The sequence below is a fragment of the Sphaerodactylus townsendi genome, linkage group LG10 (genome assembly GCF_021028975.2).
Source record: "Sphaerodactylus townsendi isolate TG3544 linkage group LG10, MPM_Stown_v2.3, whole genome shotgun sequence".
In the NCBI taxonomy this organism is placed as follows: domain Eukaryota; kingdom Metazoa; phylum Chordata; class Lepidosauria; order Squamata; family Sphaerodactylidae; genus Sphaerodactylus; species Sphaerodactylus townsendi.
Window position 1 is genome coordinate 11,255,197 of NC_059434.1, and position 21,718 is coordinate 11,276,914.

A 21,718-nucleotide genomic window follows, 5' to 3' on the forward strand; every position below is an offset into this window, starting at 1 on the left:
CGCATTGCTGGCCCTTTCAGTCACCCCTCCTCCTCCCCAACCTCAGGGTCTCCCCAACTGGCGTCGTGCCCTTAAGAAAGCCTCCGGGGGAGTTTCGCTAATTCAACACCTCTCTCACCCTCGGGCTATTCCGTGAATCATTTCATTATTGACCCAGAGGTTTGTTCGTCCGCTACGCCTTCACCCTGGACGGCCATCCTCTGCATCGAGCGCAGGCGTGGTCCAAGGGCATCCTTAGCAAAGTGTGACATTCAGTCCCGGCCTTCCGGCTCCTGCTCCATTTCCCCTGTGGACTTCGAGGCACCTGCTGGGCACTCCCACTTCCCAAGGAAATTGGTATGTGGACAAAGAGCCAAAAAAGCGCCCATGGGCTGCTCCGCTTTGCCTGCGCCGCCTTGGAGACTCTTTCAGCACTTTCCTTGAATAATGGGCTTTCAGGCAGCGGGTGCCACTCCGGTTTGGTGACCCATTACCTTGATGATTTCTTTGTTTATCGGCAGGCAGGGCACCCGGGAGTGTGAGCTGGCCCTTCAGGCTTTCCAGGTCCTGGTCAGCCGAAGCTGGGGGGTCCCCTTGGCTCCCCAACAAGACGGAGGGGCCTGCCACTGCCCTCCTCAGCTACTCTTGGGCATCTCACCTGGACACGTGTCCTAGGGCACGCCGTCTCTCCCCGCTGATAAGCTTTCAGCCCTTTTCAGCCCTGCTCCAGTCCAGCTTCTCCTCTCCTCCGAAGTGCAGGGTGCCGCCTGGATCCCAGTCCTTACTCAGCCACCACCTCTAATTTCTCTCTTGCAGGGTGGTGGCTCCGGGCAGGGCTTTCTGCTCCCGGCTGGCGGAGGGTCCCTTTTGTCGGCTGCAAGTCCCCCGACCTCATCACATCAGGGTCTCCCCGGGCAGTGAAAAGAAGACCTACAGGTCTGGTCTGTCCTTCATCCCAAACTTCAACGGCATCTCTCTGTGGCGATCAGCTTTGGAGACTCTGGCCTGGAGCTGCAGGTGCACCTCTGATGCCTCTGGGGCTTTTGGTTTCGGGCGTGTTCTTCCTCGAGGTCAGTGGGGCTTAGGGCCTTTGGCCCCCAGAGTGCTGCACGCGCAGGGGCATCACCAAGGGATCCTTGCACTTTTCTGGAGCTGTTTCCCCATCCTGGTGGCCGGCGGTGCACATTTTGTGCACGCTAACCTCTGGGCTTAACAAACGGTGGTGCTTTTCTCGGTCGCGCACAAATCCAGGCGAGTGAATGCGCGTGGTAAACAGACAGTCGGAAAGCAAATGCGGGCGCGGGTCATGCGCCTGGTCTCGCAATTTGGTTCTCACCTGCCTCACTCACTAACATCTCTTTCAAAGCTGCTTTTGTTCCAGGTTTGCAAGAATGAGGTATTGCTGGATGCCTTTATCTCGCCAGCAGGTGGATCGCTTTCCGGCGCTTCTGGCCCCCGGGGCGGAGCCGCTCGCCGGCATTGACAGTGCCGGGCGTCCCTCTGGGAGCCTTTGGCAAATCGGTGATCGCCATCACAGGTGTTTTGAACTCATGGCACCCGCCACCACGTGCAGGCAATAACTGACGGAGCCGTGCACGCATTTCCCCTGAGCTTCGCTGGGTCTCCGGGCGCTCGGGTCTGCGTGTGGGGTGGACACTGGCCTCCTCCTGCGAGTATTTGGTCTGGCTCCATGGGCAGGGGATGCACCCGGCGCACCATGTGGGAGTGCAATCCTGGCGGGCATCAGCTTTACTACTGCAAGGTTTCCGGGTTTTCCTGACGTCACCAAAGCGTTTGTAGTCCAACCGCCCTAGTGCGGCTGGGTGGGCGCAAGCGGGTGTGGGCACCAGGCAGAGGTGGGACCCTCAGGTGTTTCCAGTCACCAAGGGAAGTGTTGAGGGGCCGGTCACTGGGGTGTTAAGGCAGGTGTGCGCCCTCGCTATGAGCGCTTGCTTTTGGCTGCCGCCTTCCACCTGGCACACACCACGGGGCTTGTCAGGCCTGGGGAATTGGTCGCCTCTACCAGGGGATGCGACCTTCCAGCACCAAGCGCTGCAAAGGGAACACCTCGGTCCTGTGTCGAGGGGGACATGGCTCTACGCTATTGGCTGGCCCATCATCAAATCCCACCAAGAGGGCCAAGGCCTGGGTCACCATGCCAGCCTCTACGGGCAAACGCCACCTGCCCCCTCCCTCCCCTTATTGGAGTGGCTGGCACAGGCCTCCCGGGTGGGCGACATGCTTTTGGTGCACGAGGATGGGTCCCCCCTCACCAGGTTCCCAAATGCTGGCCGGTGTTCAGGGCATGCTTGGCTCAAGCTGGGCTACCGTCCGCTGAATTCAGCCTGCACTCGTTCAGAATAGGCCGCCTTACGGCAAAGCTGACAGCAGAAGGCAGGGCCCCTCGGAGGATATCATCCGCAGTTTGAAGGCTAAAGCGTGGCGGTCGGGGGGCCTTTCGAGGCGTACATCTCGCCCACACACCTGGACTTGTTGATTTCCCTCCTCCAGATGCCTCCAGGGACGCCGCAGACTGTCTATCGGGCAGGTGTGGTGTCAGTGGGGCACAGCCTCGCCAACAGAAAGTCGGGACTAATGCCTGCAATTCCGAATGGGGCCGCATCTCGACTCGGGGCGCCACGTAAGAATTTCCTGGATGGGGCAGGGGCACATGCTTTGGCATGAGCTAGAGCCCAAGGTCATTGAATACATTTTTCAGCTGGCTACACCGGACCTCCTGGTCATCCACCTTGGGGAGGAAGAATCTCCCTGCCAGGTCGGGGCCTTGACCTGCATTTTGCTTGGTGGCCGCCTAACGCTCAGAAGCTTTGCCAGGCACCGGCCTAATATGGCGACCTTGGTTTGGTCCGGAGATGGTGCAGCAGGCCCATTGGAGCGGAGTGTTGGATCCCTCTGCAGTGGACAGGGCCTGCAAGAAAAGTCCAATAAAGGCGGCCGCCAAGGTGGTGCTCTCCCTACGGGGGAGCGGTGGCCGGAACACTCCGAAATCACCCGGGACGCCACATGGACCTTTTCACGTCGGATGGCGTCCGCCTTCGTCCCAATGGGGCATGGACTTGTGGCTTCCAGTCAGTTCAGCTTTACCCTTTGTCGGGTGGTTAAGATAGAGACAGGCTCAGGCTTCTGAGGAGCTTGGGCGGTGAGCTGCAAGGGTGGGCAGCTCGTGGGGCGGGTTTGCAACGGTGTCAGCATTAATCTGGGAGAGAGAACGCAGCCTCTCCGGCTGGGAGCTCCCAGGCTTGCGCCCTATGAGGTGGGCCGGGGTGTGGGGCGGGCAGGCTGGCAGGTCCGGCAGGCCGGGCCGCTGCCCGACACCCCAGGGAGTGGGGTTGCGGGCTGGAGCTCGTTAGGCTGACCATGGGCTTAGCCGGTGCCTGACACCCCAGCAAGCACGGGAGGAAGACAGGCTGGGGGCGGCCTTGGGGCTCAGCTGGTGCCCGTCTCCTCAGCAGGGGCAGGAAGTGTGGAAGCATTCAGGAGTATGATCTCTGGGCTTCCCTTCCCGCCAGTTTCCCATTCATTGGGATGTGATGTGCGACCCGTTTGCTGCCCAGCTCTGATGTAAATAGTTCTTGTTTATATGTTTGTTGTTTAATAAACGGGCTGCGGCCCATTCCTTTCCAGCCTGTCGTTGTGGTGTACTTATTGAGCGAGGGAGTCTCACCATCTACAGCAATAGAAAGGTAGTGGACCAGAGCAGAAAAAGTGAATGCTATGGTGAACTTTTGCTGACCAAAAGAATTTTTAAAAACTGCCACCATAACCCATCTTTCTGTGCTTGGAAGGATTATGAACAAGTTAACAAGTTTTGGTGTTTAGAAGAAGAAGAAGAAGAGTTTGGATTTATATCCCCCTTTTCTCTCCTGCAGGAGACTCAAAGGGGCTTACAATCTCCTTGCCCTTCCCCCCTCACAACAAACACCCTGTGAGGAAGGTGGGGCGGAGAGAGCTCCGAGAAGCTGTGACTAGCCCAAGGTCACCCAGCTGGCGTGTGTGGGAGTGTACAGGCTAATCTGAATTCCCCAGAGAAGCCTCCACAGCTCAGGCGGCAGAGCGGGGAATCAAACCCGGTTCCTCCAGATTAGATACACGAGCTCTCAACCTCCTACGCCACTGCTGCTCCTTTAGGATTAGGGTCAGGTTTTTTTAATCTCTCCCCCCCCCCCCCCAAATTACTTTCTAGGAAAACCAACAGGAAGTTGAATTAAGATACCAAGAAACTTTGATATCAGTTTGGTGTGGGGTGGGGGACTTCAGAGAAAGAATAACCAAACTGTCTAGTGGATGAGCCGGAGGGATCGTAACGTATTGCCGCAGGCCAGTGAAAGATTCTATTGCCGATGGGACAGTTTATCAGTTGATAGATCGAGTTCCAGGCTTTGGGGACTTTTTTTTCCTTTGCCTAATGCTGCCGGCTGCAAACATTCTTCCTGCAGAAACTACTTGGGATTACTAAAGCTGCGAGGAGGCAGTCCCTTGACAGAGCGAAATTGGAATGTGAACCTGGAGATAATGACGGCAGACTTTGCTCAATACCTGTCCTCCCCGTATATATTGTAGCTCCTGGCTGGGTACCTGTCTGTATCCTGCATTGCCTGGGAAGGAAGCTGCAGGTGAGTGGAAGGAAATCTGATCCCCGACTTTCCCACTGCCTTCCCGTAGATTTGTTATATTCTCTTCCAAATGCCGATCTGAGACAACAGCCTCTGAATCGAATGTGCAGAGTTTGTACAACTGTGCAATTGTTTTTTTAAAATCTTTTAAATCAGGTGTAACCTGGAATACTGGAAACCTCAGAGGTCCCGGAAAAATTGATGTCTGGTTCCTAAACATGAATTGTTCTGTTGGTGAACAAGATTTATTTTGCCAAGCTCTGCAAGAACTCCGATCCAGCCTGTGATCCCAAGCTATAGACCCTATGATTGATTATACTGAATCAGATAAAGTAGTTATGCTTTTAAATTGTCAGGATTTTCATTGTTGCCTTATAGTGGCAAAGTTTTTGTCAGAAGTTTGTAAACTGAATGTATGACAAACGCGAAGTTTTTTACTATTCATTTTTTAACTGGAACTGTATTTTTACACTATCGTGTATATGCCAATACAGGCTTATTGAATTTATTCATTAAGAATTGTTCTAAAAGTGTGTGTGTGTATTTAGGGGGAGAAATCTTATTATTTTGCTTTATTTTGCTTTAAAATAATTCTCTCCCACTTTTCTAGCACCTGGTCCCCAAGGTGGCTTGCTGCTTTCCATTTCAGCCAAGGATTCCAGCCACAGATCAACAGAACACAGAGTAGAGCAGCGTGGGCACAAACGGAAGCACTGATAGTAAGCGTTGCTTAAACATTGGGTTTTATTTTGCCAATGTGACCAATGATCTCTTGGCTCATGAAGACAGGGGTTAAGCCAAAATAGACCTCTCACTGCATTTTCATACTATTCAGTTTTTTAAAAAATCTGTGGACAGTTTGCTTGGATGTATTGAGCTATTTGAATCTAGCACTTTTAGCTGAATTTGACATTTGCCAGAAGTCTGCTAATATCAGGCACTTATTATGTTTTTGAAATAGTCATTACGTTTTCTTTCTTGGGATTCGTTCATGAGGTTGTATATGCTGTGCATTCTGTCTGTTTGTGGTGCCGCTGAGGCAGGGGTGCAAATTCTGGGTCTGGAGATCTGTGGCTGGAGCCTGGGATGGCGGGTTTAGAAAGGGCACAATGCCATACACCAGTGATGGCGAACCTTTTTGAGACCGAGGGCCCAAATTGCAACCCAAACCCCACTTATTTATCGCAAAGTGCCAACCCGACAATTTAACCTGAATGCTGAGGTTTTAGTTTAGAAAAAACCGGTTGGCTCCCTCTTCCTCTGCCCCTCCTGCTCGAGCAGGGGCCAGCCTGCTCTAGCCTCCAGCAAGTCCCGTGCGCACCGCTCTGTGCCTCTCTAGCATCTCTGCCTCCTCTGCGCCCCCCCCCTCGGGCAGCAGCCACCCAGAGCACAGGCACCAGGCCCTCCAGCCGAGTCCTCCCTGCTCACCGCGGTGCACGCACGTTGTGCTCAGTGGCCCAGGTCAGTCTAGATGTGTGTGGGGTGTGTGTGTGTGATTTTCCACCCCCCACATGATGAACTCTGTGTGCGCCATACACCCACCTTCTGAAGCAGCCATTTCCTCCAGAAGCGGGATACGTGTGTTAAATAACTAGATAAAAACAAATGGTCTGTATAGTCTGGAGATCGGGTGTTCATTCTGAGAGATCGCCCGCCTGACCCGGAGGCTGGCAATCCTACCCAGAGAGTAAGAGAGACAAGCAGATACTTTGAACTGGATCTTTATCAGCTGGTGAGAATGGGCAGGCTTTAGAGCTTGGCAGAGCTCTTCTTCGAGGATGCAGCCACAGATGTCAAGAGCAGCAGGCCCCAAGATCAGAACTTCCCTTTGGAGTATTTCCCTTGTTTTGCATGGGAGATGAAAGATGTCACGCATCCTATTTAAATGCTGTCCGCCGAACAGGTATTCCTAGTGGTGTCACTGGAGCAAGAAAAACTCGCCCTGGCCAACTTAAATTGGCGCAAGCCCTTATTTAAAATCACTGCGTGTTCCGTCACGCTTAATATCTCTGCACCTGCAGCTTTGCTAGGAGTGCCGGGATGAATAAGCCACAGTGAAAAAGATAGGGAGCGACTGCTTTGCAATGAAGAGACACGGTGCCGAAAGAGAATGCTTAATGCTGTTGTGGCAGGACCGAGAGTGTTGAGCTCACTTCTTCCTTTAATGTACAGCTAATGATTACAGAGTGCTGGTTTGTACCGTCTTCTCTTTATTGTAGGCTTGAAATCACCGACTTTTGGGTCCAGGTTTCTTACTTCTTTCTCTCTTGCTGCATTTTGGAAACTTGGACATTATTAGGGGAGAGAGAGAGAGGGAGGGAGAGAGAGAGAGAGAGAAAGAGAGAGAGAGAGAGAGAGAGAGAGAGAGAGAGAGAGAGAGAGAGGCTCATTCCGCACATGTAGAATAATGCACTTTCAAACTGCTTTCAGTGCTCTTTGAAGCTGTGCGGAATAGCAAAATCCACTTGCAAGCAGTTGTGAAAGTGGTTTGAAAACGCATTATTTTGCATGTGCGGAAGGGGCCAGAGAGAGAACTGTTGTCAAGTCGCAGCCGACTCCTGGTTGCCTCAGCAAGAGGCTTTCAAGGCAAGGGAGAAGCCGAGGTGGCTGGCCATTGTCTTCCTCTTCGGATTCTTCCTTGGGGGTCCTCCCATCCAAGTCCCATTTCTGTTTAGCTTCTGAGACCTGATCCGATCAGGCTGTGCCACGCTGCCTTCCCTCCATTGTGATGGCTATTGCCACAACTTTAGCATTTCATTTGCAAAGCGTTACCGCTCTAAAGTCTTAGGACTTTAGAGTGGTAGACGGCTGGTTGGGTTGACGCTCTCTTCATGAGGTCCACAGACAGCCCCCAAGGTAGTCACCTGTGACCGGCAAATTCTTCTCGATTCCAGTAGATGCAGTTCCCAACTTGACTCCAGCGTGCACTCTGCACTATTTTTCCACCCTGCAATTGCCATAATGATGATGATAGTGATGATGACCTTATGATGTCAGATCTCAAGCGATTCATGGAGACGTCAGGACCACGAGGTTTTCAAGGCATGGGATGAGCAGAGGTGGTTTACCTTTGCCTTCCACTGTTTAGCAACCCTAGTCTGCCTTGATGGTTTCCCACCCAAGTACTGACCGTGGGCACCTCTGCCTCGCATGCAGTATCTAATGAGGCTGGGCTGTCGGGCTGCTCTGATAATCTTAGGCCCATCGGGAAAACTCACATGTACATTCACAGGTTTCCCACAGAAGCTGAATATTGCCTCTCCCCCAGTTGTTTTAGATCAGGATGGTGGGATTCAAACAGTGGCGTAGCGCCAATGGGGCTGGGCGGGGCACGACGGGGGCGGGGCATTGCTGAGCGGGGCTGTGGCAAGGACGCAGCCGCTGCGCCGGTCCTTGGGCGGGAAACGAATGCACGCAGGCGCAGGCTGCCACGCACGCCGGTGCACCTCCTGCTGGACTGCTTCAGGTTCTGCGCGCTACTGCTGAGGAGCGGAGGAGGAGCATAACTAAGGCAAAAATCACGTGGCAAAATCACCCATTAGTAACCCCCTCTCGGCACACACAAATAATTAGTAACCTACTCTCCGGAACCTGTGAGAACCTGCTGGATCCCACCTCTGGGGAGAGGGTTCTGGAGCCCTTTTCCACATACACTTTGGCTGTAGCTCTGTAGGAGAAGGGGAAGAACATCTCTCTCTGCTACATTTTTTACTTGCGAGGCGCTTTGTCTTAAGAGTTTGCATTCATCAGCTGCATATGATGTCCTAGACACCTACAGAGAACACCTAGATCTTCACAGCCTTGATATCATCATGATGAACAAGCTGTATTGAGTTTTTGAACTAAAGCCATTAGTTCCAGCTAGTCAGAGATGAGATTATCCAACTTTCAAAAGGATTTGGCCCACTTTCATGGGCCCTGGGGTCTATTTTTCAGTCTCAAATGTACCCCTCAGGAATAACCATTTTAAAACGTCATGCCTGTACTAGCAAGTGCAAAATGTATGTTCAGATACTGGCTCAGGAAATTCAAGAAACAATTTTTAACAAGCCCGTTCCCCTTGTAAAAACGCTATCAGATTTAGTAAGGATACTGGAGAGATTTTGTGCACTGTAACCTCCTCGGGGCAGGAACTTGCTTTACTCTGTAAAAGCCATGTTCACTGTTGACATTATAGAAATAGAAAATAATAACCTGGCATTGTGACCAGGGTGCAAAAATACTTTTAATTTTTTTTGCCATTAAGTCACTTGACTTCTGGCAACCCCATCTGGTTTTCAAGGCAAGAGAGGTTCAGAGGTGGTTAGCCATTGCTTGCCTCCATGTCACACCTCGGTATTCCTTGGAAATCTCCCCTTTAAATACTTGACAGGGTCACAGCTGAGAGTGTGCCATTGGCCAGTGGTGGGATCCAAACATTTTAGTAACAGGTTCCCATGGTGGTGAGATTCAAACTGTGGCGTAGCGCCAATGGGGCTGGGTGGGGCACAAAGGGGGCGTGGCCGGGCATTCCTGGGCGGGGCATTCCTGGGCGGGGCTGTGGCAAGGACGCAGCTGCTGTGCCGGTCCTTGGGCGGGAAACGAATGCACGCAGGCGCAGGCTGCAACACAAGCCGGTGCACCTCCTGCTAGACTGCTTCAAGTTCTGCGTGCTACTGCTGAGAGGAGGGGCGTAACTAAGGCAAAAATCACGTGGCAAAATCACCAATTAGTAACCCCCTCTCGGCACACACAAATAATTAGTAACCTACTCTCGGGAACCTGTGAGAACCTGCTGGATCCCACCTCTGCCATTGGCCCAAGGTAACCCAGCAAGTTTCCTTGGTAGAGTGGGGATTCAAAGCTGAGTTTCCCAGATCCTAATCCGACACTATACCAACCAATGAGATGCCAGCGCTTCTGCAACAACCCAGAAGGGACACCATAGATCGCTCCCTCCCCCTCCACTGGCTTGCTTTCACCCACTCACCAGCTGAGGGTTGGCAGGCTGCCCGGGAAATTGGCAGTCGGATGCCTGCCATTACTGGGAAACTGGGAACTCTAGGTCAACCTCTACCTCTAAGCTTAAGTCACCACGGGATCAGGGTTGCTCAATCACTGATGAAATGCACCTGTCCGTAGATGACTCATCAGAGTTCTCCTGATAAAAGCAACCAGGAAAGAGTGAACCCGTGTGGAAGCAACTGGTCCCCAGTCATGTGCCCTGTTTTAGACTCCCGTGTAGTTCTAGACCAGTGGTGGCGAACCTTTGGCACTCCAGATGTCATGGACTACAATCCCCATCAGCCCCTGCCAGCATGGGCAATTGGCAGGGGCTGATGGGAATTGTAGTCCATGACATCTGGAGTGCCAAAGGTTCGCCACCACGGTTCTAGACAGTGACCCAACTTGTGCTCTCCGGATGTTCCCTTCTGGTTGGATGTTTGAACTTCTGAATACCTATGTTTGGATCCTGGGCTGTGTTTGGACTCAGCTTGTTGCCTCTTGCCCCACGTCCCTGCGTCAACCTGGACGCTGAGACTTACACTGCAGTCCTAGCTAGGCTTAGACCTTTCTAAACCCATTTAGTTCAATGGATCAAGGCAGCTGTAACTTCCTGAGGACTCCACTGTTTAGATCTCATCCAAGCTAATAGCTTTAGTGCAGTGGTGGGATCCAAAAATTTCAGTAACAGGTTCCCTCGCCAGCCCCCCCTCAGCAAAGGGGGCAGAGGCGTACCTAGGCAAACCTGAGCCCTGGGCAAAACCTGAGTTGGATGCCCCCCCATGGGCAGCCACCCCACCACAACCCCCCAATTTTTTTTTGCACCAGGTCATTTCTAAATCATCATCACATTATAGAAAATGCCCCAACTCACAAATCTGAACACAGCAATGGTGAAACACGCAGGTTCTTTGATAGAGACTGGTGAGATAAAAGGTACGTAAGGCTAAGAATCAGTGAATTGCAGTACCTGAAAGGGATTAACCCAGTTCAGGGAGTTACATTATTAGTCTCAATTGCTATATGGAACCTTCACGTTCAAAGGCAGGAGGCCTCTCAGGGAGGCGAGGGCGTGGAGATGGAAAAGTGGACCCAATTAGTAACCCCCTCTCGGCACACACAAATAATCAGTAACCCACTCTCGGGAACTGGTGAGAACCTGCTGGATCCCACCTCTGCTTTAGCAGTTCTAGAGGTCTCACTGGCTCCATGATTCAGGGTCAGTATTCTCTGCCACGATGACCCAAGGTTTTAAGGCTCTTAGTACTTGACCAGGCATGATACAAAAGAAGGGTCAGCTACCAAACTGCGTGCCGATGCAAAGCATTGTTTCTAACATACCATCCATGACAGTGCAAAGAACGAGCAATTTGTACTTGAAGTGAAATCCTCTGAAGCAACCCAGTTTGAAAACTTTAAAATTACAGGGGAACAAAAAATGAAAATTGGTGTGAAACTGGGAGGTGATTGCTACGGAAGAGAGAAGCCAGGACTTTCAAAAGCAACTACTTATTAGCCGAGCAAGCAGACTTTCATATGGGCACATTCTTTTCCCAGTACATATGAACCCTAGGAATTAGGTTTTCGAACAGTCTTTTTTTATTTATCTCTGTTCTCTTGCCCTTCCCCTCAATTCTACCCTAAATGCCTTGTGATTTATTATAGTATTCATGTATATAAAAGCCCATTCCCTAGATCCCGTCATTGTCTAGCACAGCCAAGAAACTCCACTTCTCTTCAATTATAAAACCAGTTTTGCTTGATGATTTTTCAAAATTTGGCCTGAAGCATATTTTGTCAGCTTAATAGGCTGAGGCTGGTGCTAAAAAAAATAATAGAAATTTTATACCTAAACCTCCCAAATTAGTGATTCACCTCTATGTATGTTAGGGCTTTCCATGGGCTGAATATCTATTCTGTTTTGAATGTCCACCCTTTATAGTTTCCTGCTGCATCTTGGCAGAAAATGGCCCATATACTGCTTTAGTTTCCACATCATGAAAACAAGGAAAAAAAGGCTATTTGAGCAGGTTATCATAACGGCTGGGTGATGATATATAGCTGAAGACTCAGTTTGGTGCTTTTGTGCAAAGTCAAAAACATTTTTAAAAAATGAAGGTGGCAGATTTACAATACAAGCACACTTTTCTGAGTTTCCCTGTTGTTTTCATGTCGGCTGACTAGCTACTGCTGATTTCAGAGTCCAGTTGGCTGCAGTGTAGCCGGGATGAGGTATGGAAGTTTTATCACACGAGGGCTCTTCAGACCCCTCATACCAGAGGTGGGATCCAGCAGGTTCTCACCAGTTCCCGAGAGTGGTTTACTAATTATTTGTGTGTGCCGAGAGGGGGCTACTAATTGGGTCTGCTTTTCTGTTAGAAATTCCATTAGGTCCAAAAATCACAAAGTCCTGTTGTTTCCTATGTGGCTGGTTAGCGAAGATAGAAAACGGGATCATTCTCCCTGTTGGGCTGTTGTAAAAACATGTTTTAGAAATATGGTAAAGTTCCTTGTTTAAGGAAAGGATCCTTCTTTTAATTTCTAGAAACAAAATGAAGTATTTGAAAGTATGAAGTATTTGACAGGCAGTCAATTAGAGGAGAAGTCGTTGTTTCTGTTGGCAGCAGACGATAGGACTTGCTATAATGAGTTTAAATTATGGACAGAAAGAGACCAGCTGGAAATTAGGAACTTTTTTTACAGTAAGAGTTTTTTACAGTAATTAATGCTCCGCCCCCCGGAATGCCCGGCCACGCCCCCATCATGCCCTGCCCAGCCCCATTGGCGCTACGCCACTGTTTTAATCCCACCACCAAGGGAACCTGTTACTAAAATTTTTGGATCCCACCACTGCCTCATACTCATTTTATATTTGCTCTGTGCTGACCAACACTGGCCTGATTTGTTTCAGATTGGCATGGGCCCTTTCCACACTAATCACCTGAAACGTTTTTTAAACGTTTTCAATCCCTCCCTTTACCTCAAAATGATCCCTGGCCGCCATCCCTCCCTTCTCCCTTTTTAAGTTCTTCTTGCTGCGATTCTCATAGCTCATATAATCGACGCTTCAAAGATTTAACCCAATTTCTTTTTTAAAACTGCAGAAATGATTAAAATCAACAGACAAGGGGGAACAGAGTGAGCTCAGAAAATGGCACCAAGGAGGACGTTTGGGGATGGCACAGAGGCATGGAAAATATAGTAAACAGATCACATCAACTGAAGATGTTTCAAATGCATTTCAACCAAATGATTGTTTTAAAAGAGGATTCGTTTAAAACGTTTTGAGGCTGGAAGTAAAACGTTTTTGGGACTTAAAGGGGGGGATATGGAACTCCATAGAGGAAACATTTGATTTCCAGCCTCAAAATGTTGTAAAAGGCTTGTGCAGAAAGGACCATTGTTAAATTGGCAACACTGGCCCTTTTCCCACTTACCGTTTGCTGCATGCTACTCTGCCCAAATAGCGCGGGGTCCAGCGGCGCTCCCCACGAATCCTGGCAGCGACAACGCAGCCTCCCCAACTCTGCCGCTCTCCCTCCCCCTCAGCGCGAGTCATTTCTGGTGCTGATAAAACGGCACCTTTCATGACCCCGCGCAGAGCGCGAGGCAGTGGGGAACATGATCCTGCGCCAGAAATGACTCGCGCTGTGGGTAGCACGCCGCAAACGGTAAGTGGGGAAAGGCCCACTGCCAAAGGAGAAAGAAAGGATGTTTTGGGCTTACGTTTTGAACCCAAGTGCCTTCCTTTGTAAAGCTGGCTCTCGGTTTAGGGGGAATCTTGGTCCCCATCATGTATACACAAAATCCGCTGGGGAAGATGCAAGTTGGCTCCTTTAAGTCTAGCTGCTTTGATGGGATTTCACAAAACACAAAAGAGTCATGCGAGATCACCTCAAAGTCACCTGTTCGACACCACAGGACAAGAGGAACAAAACAGAAAGCTGAGAGCAGGCTGTTCCATGATTAGCTAATATTTGCTAGATCAAAAGCAGACAGGTTAATTCCAATAGTCATTAAGATCAGATAACTTTCTGAGAGTAGTAGATGAGCATTTAATTACAAGAATCCTTTCTCAGGGGAAGGGGGGGGGGCTGAATTTGCTGCGGGTTGAACCGCATTTGGAACCAGCTGCACTAGACTCATTTTAACTCTGTGCACCAGTAACTCTTCCCTTGAATGCTTAGATGAAAGTGAGGATAGCCCAATATCCACCTGGACCAGTTGTGCTGCTGCATCACACTGATGGAGAGACTATCTTCTGGGCCATCAGCCACTTCTTGGCAAGTTTGACCTGTGGTCTGTGGACGCAGGGGAGCCACAGGGCTCTTTGAGCCATGTTTGGAGGCAGCTGCGTCAGATTCATTCCTGCTCCTGTGTATCAGAGCATCTTTCCTTGAACACCTAAGCCAAAGTGATAAGAGTCCAGTTTCAGCCCAAACGAATTGTGCTGAGGCAGAGGCACTATGCCACTGGCTGCCAGCGACATCTTCATGAGTGTTGCCTGCAGCCCTGGGCAATGTCATAAAGGTACACACCCTCTGGTGCACCTCTTGGGCATGGACCTCGGGGAGGGGGGGCCTTGAACTGTGATGCCAACCGTTTTGCCTCTTTAGGATATAAGCAAGTAGCTAGCGTGGATCATTGTTACAACCAGAGGTGGGATCCAGCAGGTTCTCACCAGTTCCCGAGAGTGGGTTACTAATTATTTGTGTGTGCCGAGAGGGGGTTACTGATTGGGTCTGCTTTTCCGTTAGAAATTCCATTAGGTCCAAAAATCATGAAGTCCTGTTGTTTCCCATGTGGCTGGTTAGCGAAGGTAGAAAACGGGATCATTCTCCCTGCTGGGCTGTTTTAAAAACATGTTTCAGAAATATGGTAAAGTTCCTTGTTTAAGGAAAGTATCCTTCTTTTGATTTCTAGAAACAAAATTAAGTATTTGAAAGTATTAAGTATTTGACAGGCAGCCAATTAGAGGAGAAGTAGTTGTTTCTGTGGGCAGTAGACGATAGGACTTGCTATAATGAGTTTAAATTATAGACAGAAAGATACCAGCTGGAAATTAGGAACTTTTTTGTACAATGAGAGTTTTTTACAGTAACAGAGAAAATATTAATGCCCCGCCCCCAGAATGCCCGGCCAAGCCCCCGTCGTGCCCCGCACAGCCCCATTGGCGCTACGTCACTGTTTGAATCCCACCACCATGGGAACCTGTTACTAAAATTTTTGGATCCCACCACTGGTTACAACTATGTAGTTTTTTAGATTAGCATAGTAACAAGCGTATAAGTGCTACACTAAGTACATTACTCTACAATGAGTGACTTGATTGTGTGACTTCTAACGTGTGTCTAAAGTGCCATCAACCAAATCAAATTAACAATAGCTATGTATACTGCAGCTACTATGTGACGCAAAGTATGAATTTAATAAAGGAAGGTGCAACCCAGCAGGTGCTGTGAGCAAGAGATGCAAGTATCTCCTCTCACTCTTAAAAAATGAAGCTTGAAATTTCTAACAGATCTAAAGAATCAGTGGAATCACTTTTGGACAGGATTTTCTTTTTAGATTGTCAATTGAGATACAAGGCACCAATTGGAATGTTAGGACCGTTGATGAGATGGAAATGTAGAAAAGCAGGATTTTTCTTAGTAAATTTCATAAGGTTTAGTAATGAATTGTTGTCATCTGAAGTTACAAATGAACCAAATAAAGATAATCAAACTCATCTGTGACAATATTCTAAATTATGGAAATTATTTGATGCATCTGGCCCTGTTAAAAGCAAAGGAGTTACCATATTTATTAATGGTGATGGATTCAAAATTGATATGTTAATTGATTCTTCTGGTAGGTATCTGTGCATAAAAGAAAGAATATCTAACCTACAGCAATTGTTAATATTTAATGTAAGAAAGCAACCAATATGGCACCTATATAATGATTTACTGCCTAATTTACCAATTAAGAATAAGTTAGAAGTTGATCTACAGGAGTTCTTTTTTCTTTTAATTAGTAACTCTGATGCTTCCTTGATTGCTATATGGGAGGTTGGTAAAACCTTCTTCGGGGGTTTAGTATTAAGTGCCACGGCATATCTTAAGAGGGAAAGGAGTAGAACAACAAAAGCTACTTGAGGCAAAGCATTTAAAAAAGATAATAGCTCTCAAATATATAAAGATAAAGAGGGTTAAAAAAGCTTTGGAAGAATTGGAGATTGAGAAAATGAATAGAAATCTAGTATTTGTGTGTCTAAGGTTTTTTTGAGTGAGGGAATAAAGCTAATAAATTCACAAACTGAACAAATGGGCAGGAAGATGCACCATTTCATTTATAAAGGATAAGAAGGGCATTACTCTGTTCAAGAATTTAGTGATTTTTATGCAAATCTGCATTCTTCAGAGAACCCCGTTTTGAGTCAAATTAATGATTTTCTCTCAAATATTCCTAAATTTTCTGAAAAAAGATTGAAACCTTTTCGATCAACCACTTGGTTTGTAAAATGATTCATCTGGGCATATGTGACACCAATACTGAGTACCAAGATTTAGATTTTGTGTTCTGGGAACTCTTGGTATTGCATGTGCATTCACAGATTTCATCGTTATTCAGTATCTTTGTCTGAGAATAGTGGAGGACTGGAACAAGGGAATGGTAGTTATGGTCTAGACAGCAGAATTCCAAATTGCAAATAATTTACAATTTATCTTTCAAAATCTAATTGCGGCAACAAGATTGATATATGCAAGGTACTGGAAGTTAACAGAGATCCTGAAAATCCAAGAATGGATATTTAAATTAAATTAAATGTATTTAATGATTACACTTACATCTCTTTCGAATGGTAAAACTTTTGATGGCATTTGGTCCATATTGTTGCAAGTTGTCAATTGTATTCAAGCAAAATCTGTTGATATGTCATGAGTTTAAGATTGTTGTATATTTTTATATACAATAATAATAAAAAGGAATGTCTCTTCCAATATAACCAAGATCGTTGGAAGAGAGACCTTCTACATTAAAAGAATCCTTTCTCAGGCTGGATATTCTAAAAGCTGGAGGGGGGCGAGAGTTTCTGCATTCAAATATGTGTCAGTAAATCCCGAAAATGCTTTCTTGCAAAAATGTACAGAGATTATTCCCTCTCTTTAATTAGCTGGCTTTCTACTAAGCATGGAAAGACTTTAAAAGACTTTTTAATTGACCTTTTCCCAATCTTTCTTTTTCTCTTCATTTCAGAGTATGGCTCCATGGCCTGAACTAGAAGACCCTAATAAATATATTGAAAATCCTTGTTCCGAACAAAATCAAGCTATGCCCAAAAAACAGGAGAACAATTCAAAAGGTAAAAAAAACAAAACACCCTGCTCCTCTATACATTTTAAATAAGAACCCCAGAGGGCAGAATGGTGAGCTGCAGTACTACAGTTAAAGCTCCACCCACAACTTGAGTTCAATCCCAACAGAGTCGCTATCAGGTAGCCGGCTCAAGGGTGACTCAGCCTTCCATCCTTCTGAGGTTGGGAAAACTGGCACCCAGCTTGCTTGGGGTAATGTGTGGACAACTGGGGAAGGCAACGGCAAACCACCCCATAAACAAAATCTGCCTAGTAAACATTGTGATGTAATGTCACCACTTTACCTTTACTGGGAGCAGCAGTGGCGTAGGAGGTTAAGAGCTCATGTATCTAATCTGGAGGAACCGGGTTTGATTCCCAGCTCTGCCGCCTGAGCTGTGGAGGCTTATCTGGGGAATTCAGATTAGCCTGTACGCTCCCACACACGCCAGCTGGGCGACCTTGGGCTAGTCACAGCTTCTCAGAGCTCTGTCAGCCCCACCTACCTCACAGGGTGTTTGTTGTGAGGGGGGAAGGGCAAGGAGATCGTAAGCCCCTTTGAGTCTCCTGCAGGAGAGAAAGGGGGGATATAAATCCAAACTCTTCTTCTTCTTCTTCTTCTTTTACCCTATACATTTTGGCCATGATCCAGCCAAAGTAATGCCTGTTTAACTCCTATTGATAAAAAGAATGTCACCCGTTCCCCAGTGAAATCAACCGCACTTGTAAGGGTTTAATTTTAGTTAGGAGCTATCACACTCTGAATTATCTTCATACCATTTCATTTGAGGACAGATACCATAACTGCATTAATGTTTGACTTTGATCCTCAGGTGAGGCCATTTCCTTAGGAAACCAGATGGAACTTTTACCGGCATACTCCACTGTCGCCTTGGCAACTTCTCAGGAACCCCAGAATGAAGTGGACCCTTGGGAAATGCCAGTGCTCCAGAACACTGGAGTCAAGTGGTCAGGTAAGCACTGAGCATCATGGGAGGGGCTGAGTAGCATTTGCCTTCCTATCCTCCATTACCTCTATTTTCTTTTGCTTCCCAGACGTTAATTGTTCTGGGTGTTCACCCCATTTTTAGTCTGCCTTCCTTGGTAAGACTCAGGGTGGATTATACTGTTAAGAACAATGCAGTAAGAAGCATATAATGCATGGAACAAACAATTAATTACAACAGAAATAAACAGGACACAAATATAAATAAATGAAAAAATGACCAGCTAGCCTCAACTTGTACCAGGGCATTCTTGGCCCTGGTCCTAGCCTGGTGGAACACTCTAACTGGGGAGACCCGGGCCCTTCGGAATCTGATGTAGTTCTACAGGGCCTGTAAGACAGAGCTGTTCCATAGGGTATATTTTTGAGTCTGCTATGGTTTTCCCATCATTTGGCCTCCCCTCCCCACTTTCCTCACTACTCGTTTCCCTTCAGTACTGGATATGAGACGATGTACACTTACTTACTTTCCTCTATTGGCATTTAGATTGTCCACAGCAGACAAAGGTCTGAATAAAATCAAATTACATCAGAGTTGTACACAAACAGCAAAGAACAAGATAATTACATAATATTTCGTGATCTACTTTCTGACTTTCACGCTTTCTACAAGAAATTTAGCCACTGTGACAGTAGTTTCTGGGATATGATCATTCAGTGAAATACAGACAATGCCATCCTTATTCATGAAATCTTTAGAGTTGATTAGGGGAAGGATGAAATCGTTACATGGTATTGCATGTAACCGGCAGTCCAAGATAATATGCTGAATTGTGTTACAAAAGCAGGGCCGGAGCAAAGGGGAACTGCACCGGGGACACGTGCACGTCCCGCGGCGCTGCCACGCCCCGGAACGTCCCCACCATGCCTCTGCACCGGCGCGCCCCTAGTGTGTCACACACACACACACACACACTGCCCCCTTGGCGCTACGCCACTATACATCAGGGGTGTCCAACTCTGGCGCTTCAGATGTTCATGGATCACAATCCCCATTAGCCCCTGTTGGCATGCCAGCAGGGGATGACGGGAATTGTAGTCCATGAACATCTGAAGTGACAGAATTGGACACCCCTGTTACATGTTCTCTCCTGCAAGGCAATCGTCTGGAATCTTCCAGTGCCTTTATAGGGAGGGCATTATGTACACTTGTTGTATCAGGTTTCAGATTAGGTTTTAATACTGACATGTTTTGGTTTTACTGTTTATATTGTGAAATGTTGAAAGCTGCCCTGAACCCGTGAGGGGAAGGGTGGCATAAAGAACTAGTAAAACAAAATAAACACAGAAGCCGAACTGAACATTTTATGCCAGTCCTTTATGCCAGTTAGCAGCCTGAGCCAAGTTCGGCCTGAACTCACCAGAGATCAGTCGTGAAGCAGGGTCAGGGCAATGGTTAGTACTTGGACAGGTGCACACCAAAAAAGACAGGTTGCTAGCTCACCTGCCAGGCCTTTTCCTCCCTTTGGATGCATAAGGTCCGGCTAAGTTTCTGCAGAGGTAAGGAGAGAGAATCATGCATGTTGAATACTTCTCTGCTAATGGAAATGGTTATGCCTGCAGTTATGTAGCACCCGATCTTGCCTGATCTTGTCAGAGCTTAGAAGCTAAGCAGGTTCAGCCACGGTCAATAATTGGATGGGAGACCACCCAGGAAAACAAGGTTGCTATGCAGAGAAAGGCAATGACAAACCACCTCTGGTCAACTCTTGCTTGGAAACTCCTGTGGTTGGGATCGCTACGAGCTCAACAACACATTCTTTTTTATGCCAGGACTCAGGATTTGGTCTTGACTGGTGGCACCCAGCCCAAAAAGACTGGGCATCATTATTTGGTGTTTACTTTGACATCCCTTAATAAAACTCCAGTTTGTCTAGGCTCCAGTTTGTCTAGGCTGCAGGTGAAGCGTCAATAAGCTGTTGGGTTGGCTGCAACAACTTGCTTTGGAAACAGGGAGAGCTGCCATTCATCCCCAAGCAGCCTGTCTCCCAAACCAGTTACCCCTCAAAACTGGTTCATGTTATGAACACATAAATTGTCTTATCAGAACATTGGTCCATCTGGGTCATCATTAGCTACTCAGAGCAGCAGAAGCTCTGAAGAGTCTTGTTCAGAGGTCTTTCACATAAGAACATAAGAACATAAGAACTAGCCTGCTGGATCAGACCAGAGTCCATCTAGTCCAGCACTCTGCTACTCGCAGTGGCCCACCAGGTGCCTTTGGGAGCTCACATGCAGGATGTGAAAACAATGGCCTTCTGCTGCTGCTGCTCCTGACATCACCTTCTACTTCATCATCACCATCACCTTATACTTCAGGGGTTGGCAACCTTTACCAGCCAAAGAGCCATTTGGACACATTTTCCACGGCCCCAAAGATCTATCAAGACAGTTCGGCCCCTCCACTCACCTTTCCTTCCAGCACTGCTCTGGAGGGCTGGAGGGACATGTCCACACTACCCTCCGACCTCCAGGCCACGCGGAGCCGCAGTATAAGGTTGAAAGAGCCGCATGCAGCTCCAGAGCCACGGGTTGCAGACCCCTGTTCTACCTGAGCCTTATAACCGGAAATGCCAGGGATAGAACCTGGACCATTTGGATGCCAAGAAGATGCTCAACCACTGAGCCACACTGGCTCTCCTGGGGTCTCAGGCAGGTGTCTTTCATATCACCTGGCTTTTTTAACTGAAGTTGTCAGGGCTTGAACCTGGGACGTTCCGCATGCCAAGCAGATCCTCTGCCACTGAGCCATCGACCCTCCCATATCTACCCTCACCCATCAGTTTCTTCCCATTATAAAAACATTCTAGGACAGGGGTCTTCAAACTATGGCCCTCCAGATGTTCATAAACTACAATTCCCATGAGCCCTACCACTTGGCCATGCTGGCAGGGGCTGATGGGAATTGTAGTCCATGAACATCTGGAGGGCGACAGTTTGAAGACCCCTGTCTAGGAGAAAGATGGGCAACCATTACTTCACCTTCCACTGCTCAACAGAGTGCAGTAATGAGATTATAATTAAGTTCTCTCCCTTCTGTTAGATGAAATAACGCGATGAGCCCCATGGATAAATAAGTAATTTCCATGAAGTGTTATTCTCATATTTTTTTCCCCAGTTTCTACTGACCAGACTGCATAAGTTAGTCCGAAAAAGGTTAGCTCAACTGGGATTTTTAAAAAAATCTTATTAGGCTTATTTAGCTACAGTTAACTTTTTATTAACAGGAGCATTCCTGGTGGTTTATCATCCTCAGAGCATATTGAGTTGGCCTTGACTTCACAGACTCACTGGGAACTTCTGCGCTGTTGAAAATGAAGCCTTAGATTCACCCCTCTTTTTCTACATCAACTTGTTCTGTGGTTGTTGTTTTGCAGAATTGGATGGAAAAGGCAAAGTTCTCTGTGTGTTCAAAAGCACAGGGAAGTTTATTCTCTTGCTTGGACTCCTCTACCTTTTCGTCTGCTCCTTGGATGTTCTCAGCTCAGCCTTCCAGCTAGTAGGAGGTATGCAAAACAAAACAAAACCAGATTATTGGGCAACTTTTTGACGTATTTTGATTTCATAAAATGGAACCTGTTGAGTTAATCATCACACCTGAAGACGAAAGATAGACAAGAATATAAGGAGAAACTCCCCCCCCCTTCTTTTTTAGCCCGGAGGTGTTTGGTTTCCAGGATGTCGGAATAATGTTGACTTTAGAGATTAGCAGTCCCATTTGATTTTACAGCATTTCTTTTGTTTCAGTCGCCAATCATGCATGACAAACATGACTTCAT

General features: G+C 47.6%; 1 protein-coding gene across 2 annotated transcripts in view; it reads left to right on the forward strand.

Annotated features, from left to right (window-relative positions):
• Positions 1–4,492: 4,492 nt before the first annotated feature.
• The window catches only part of SLC34A2 (solute carrier family 34 member 2), a 49,068-nt gene continuing 31,842 nt past the window's right edge, over positions 4,493–21,718 (forward strand). Inside the window, exons 1-5 of one of the 2 annotated variants that reach the window (XM_048509599.1) lie at positions 4,493–4,613; positions 5,224–5,332; positions 16,836–16,941; positions 17,767–17,907; positions 21,317–21,445. In XM_048509599.1, coding sequence (XP_048365556.1) covers positions 16,839–16,941; positions 17,767–17,907; positions 21,317–21,445 — 373 coding nt within the window. In that variant the 5' untranslated portion in view covers positions 4,493–4,613; positions 5,224–5,332; positions 16,836–16,838. Of the gene's footprint in view, positions 4,614–5,223; positions 5,333–6,400; positions 6,517–16,835; positions 16,942–17,766; positions 17,908–21,316; positions 21,446–21,718 lie in introns of those variants that run through there. The other variant, XM_048509597.1, reaches the window with a different exon arrangement.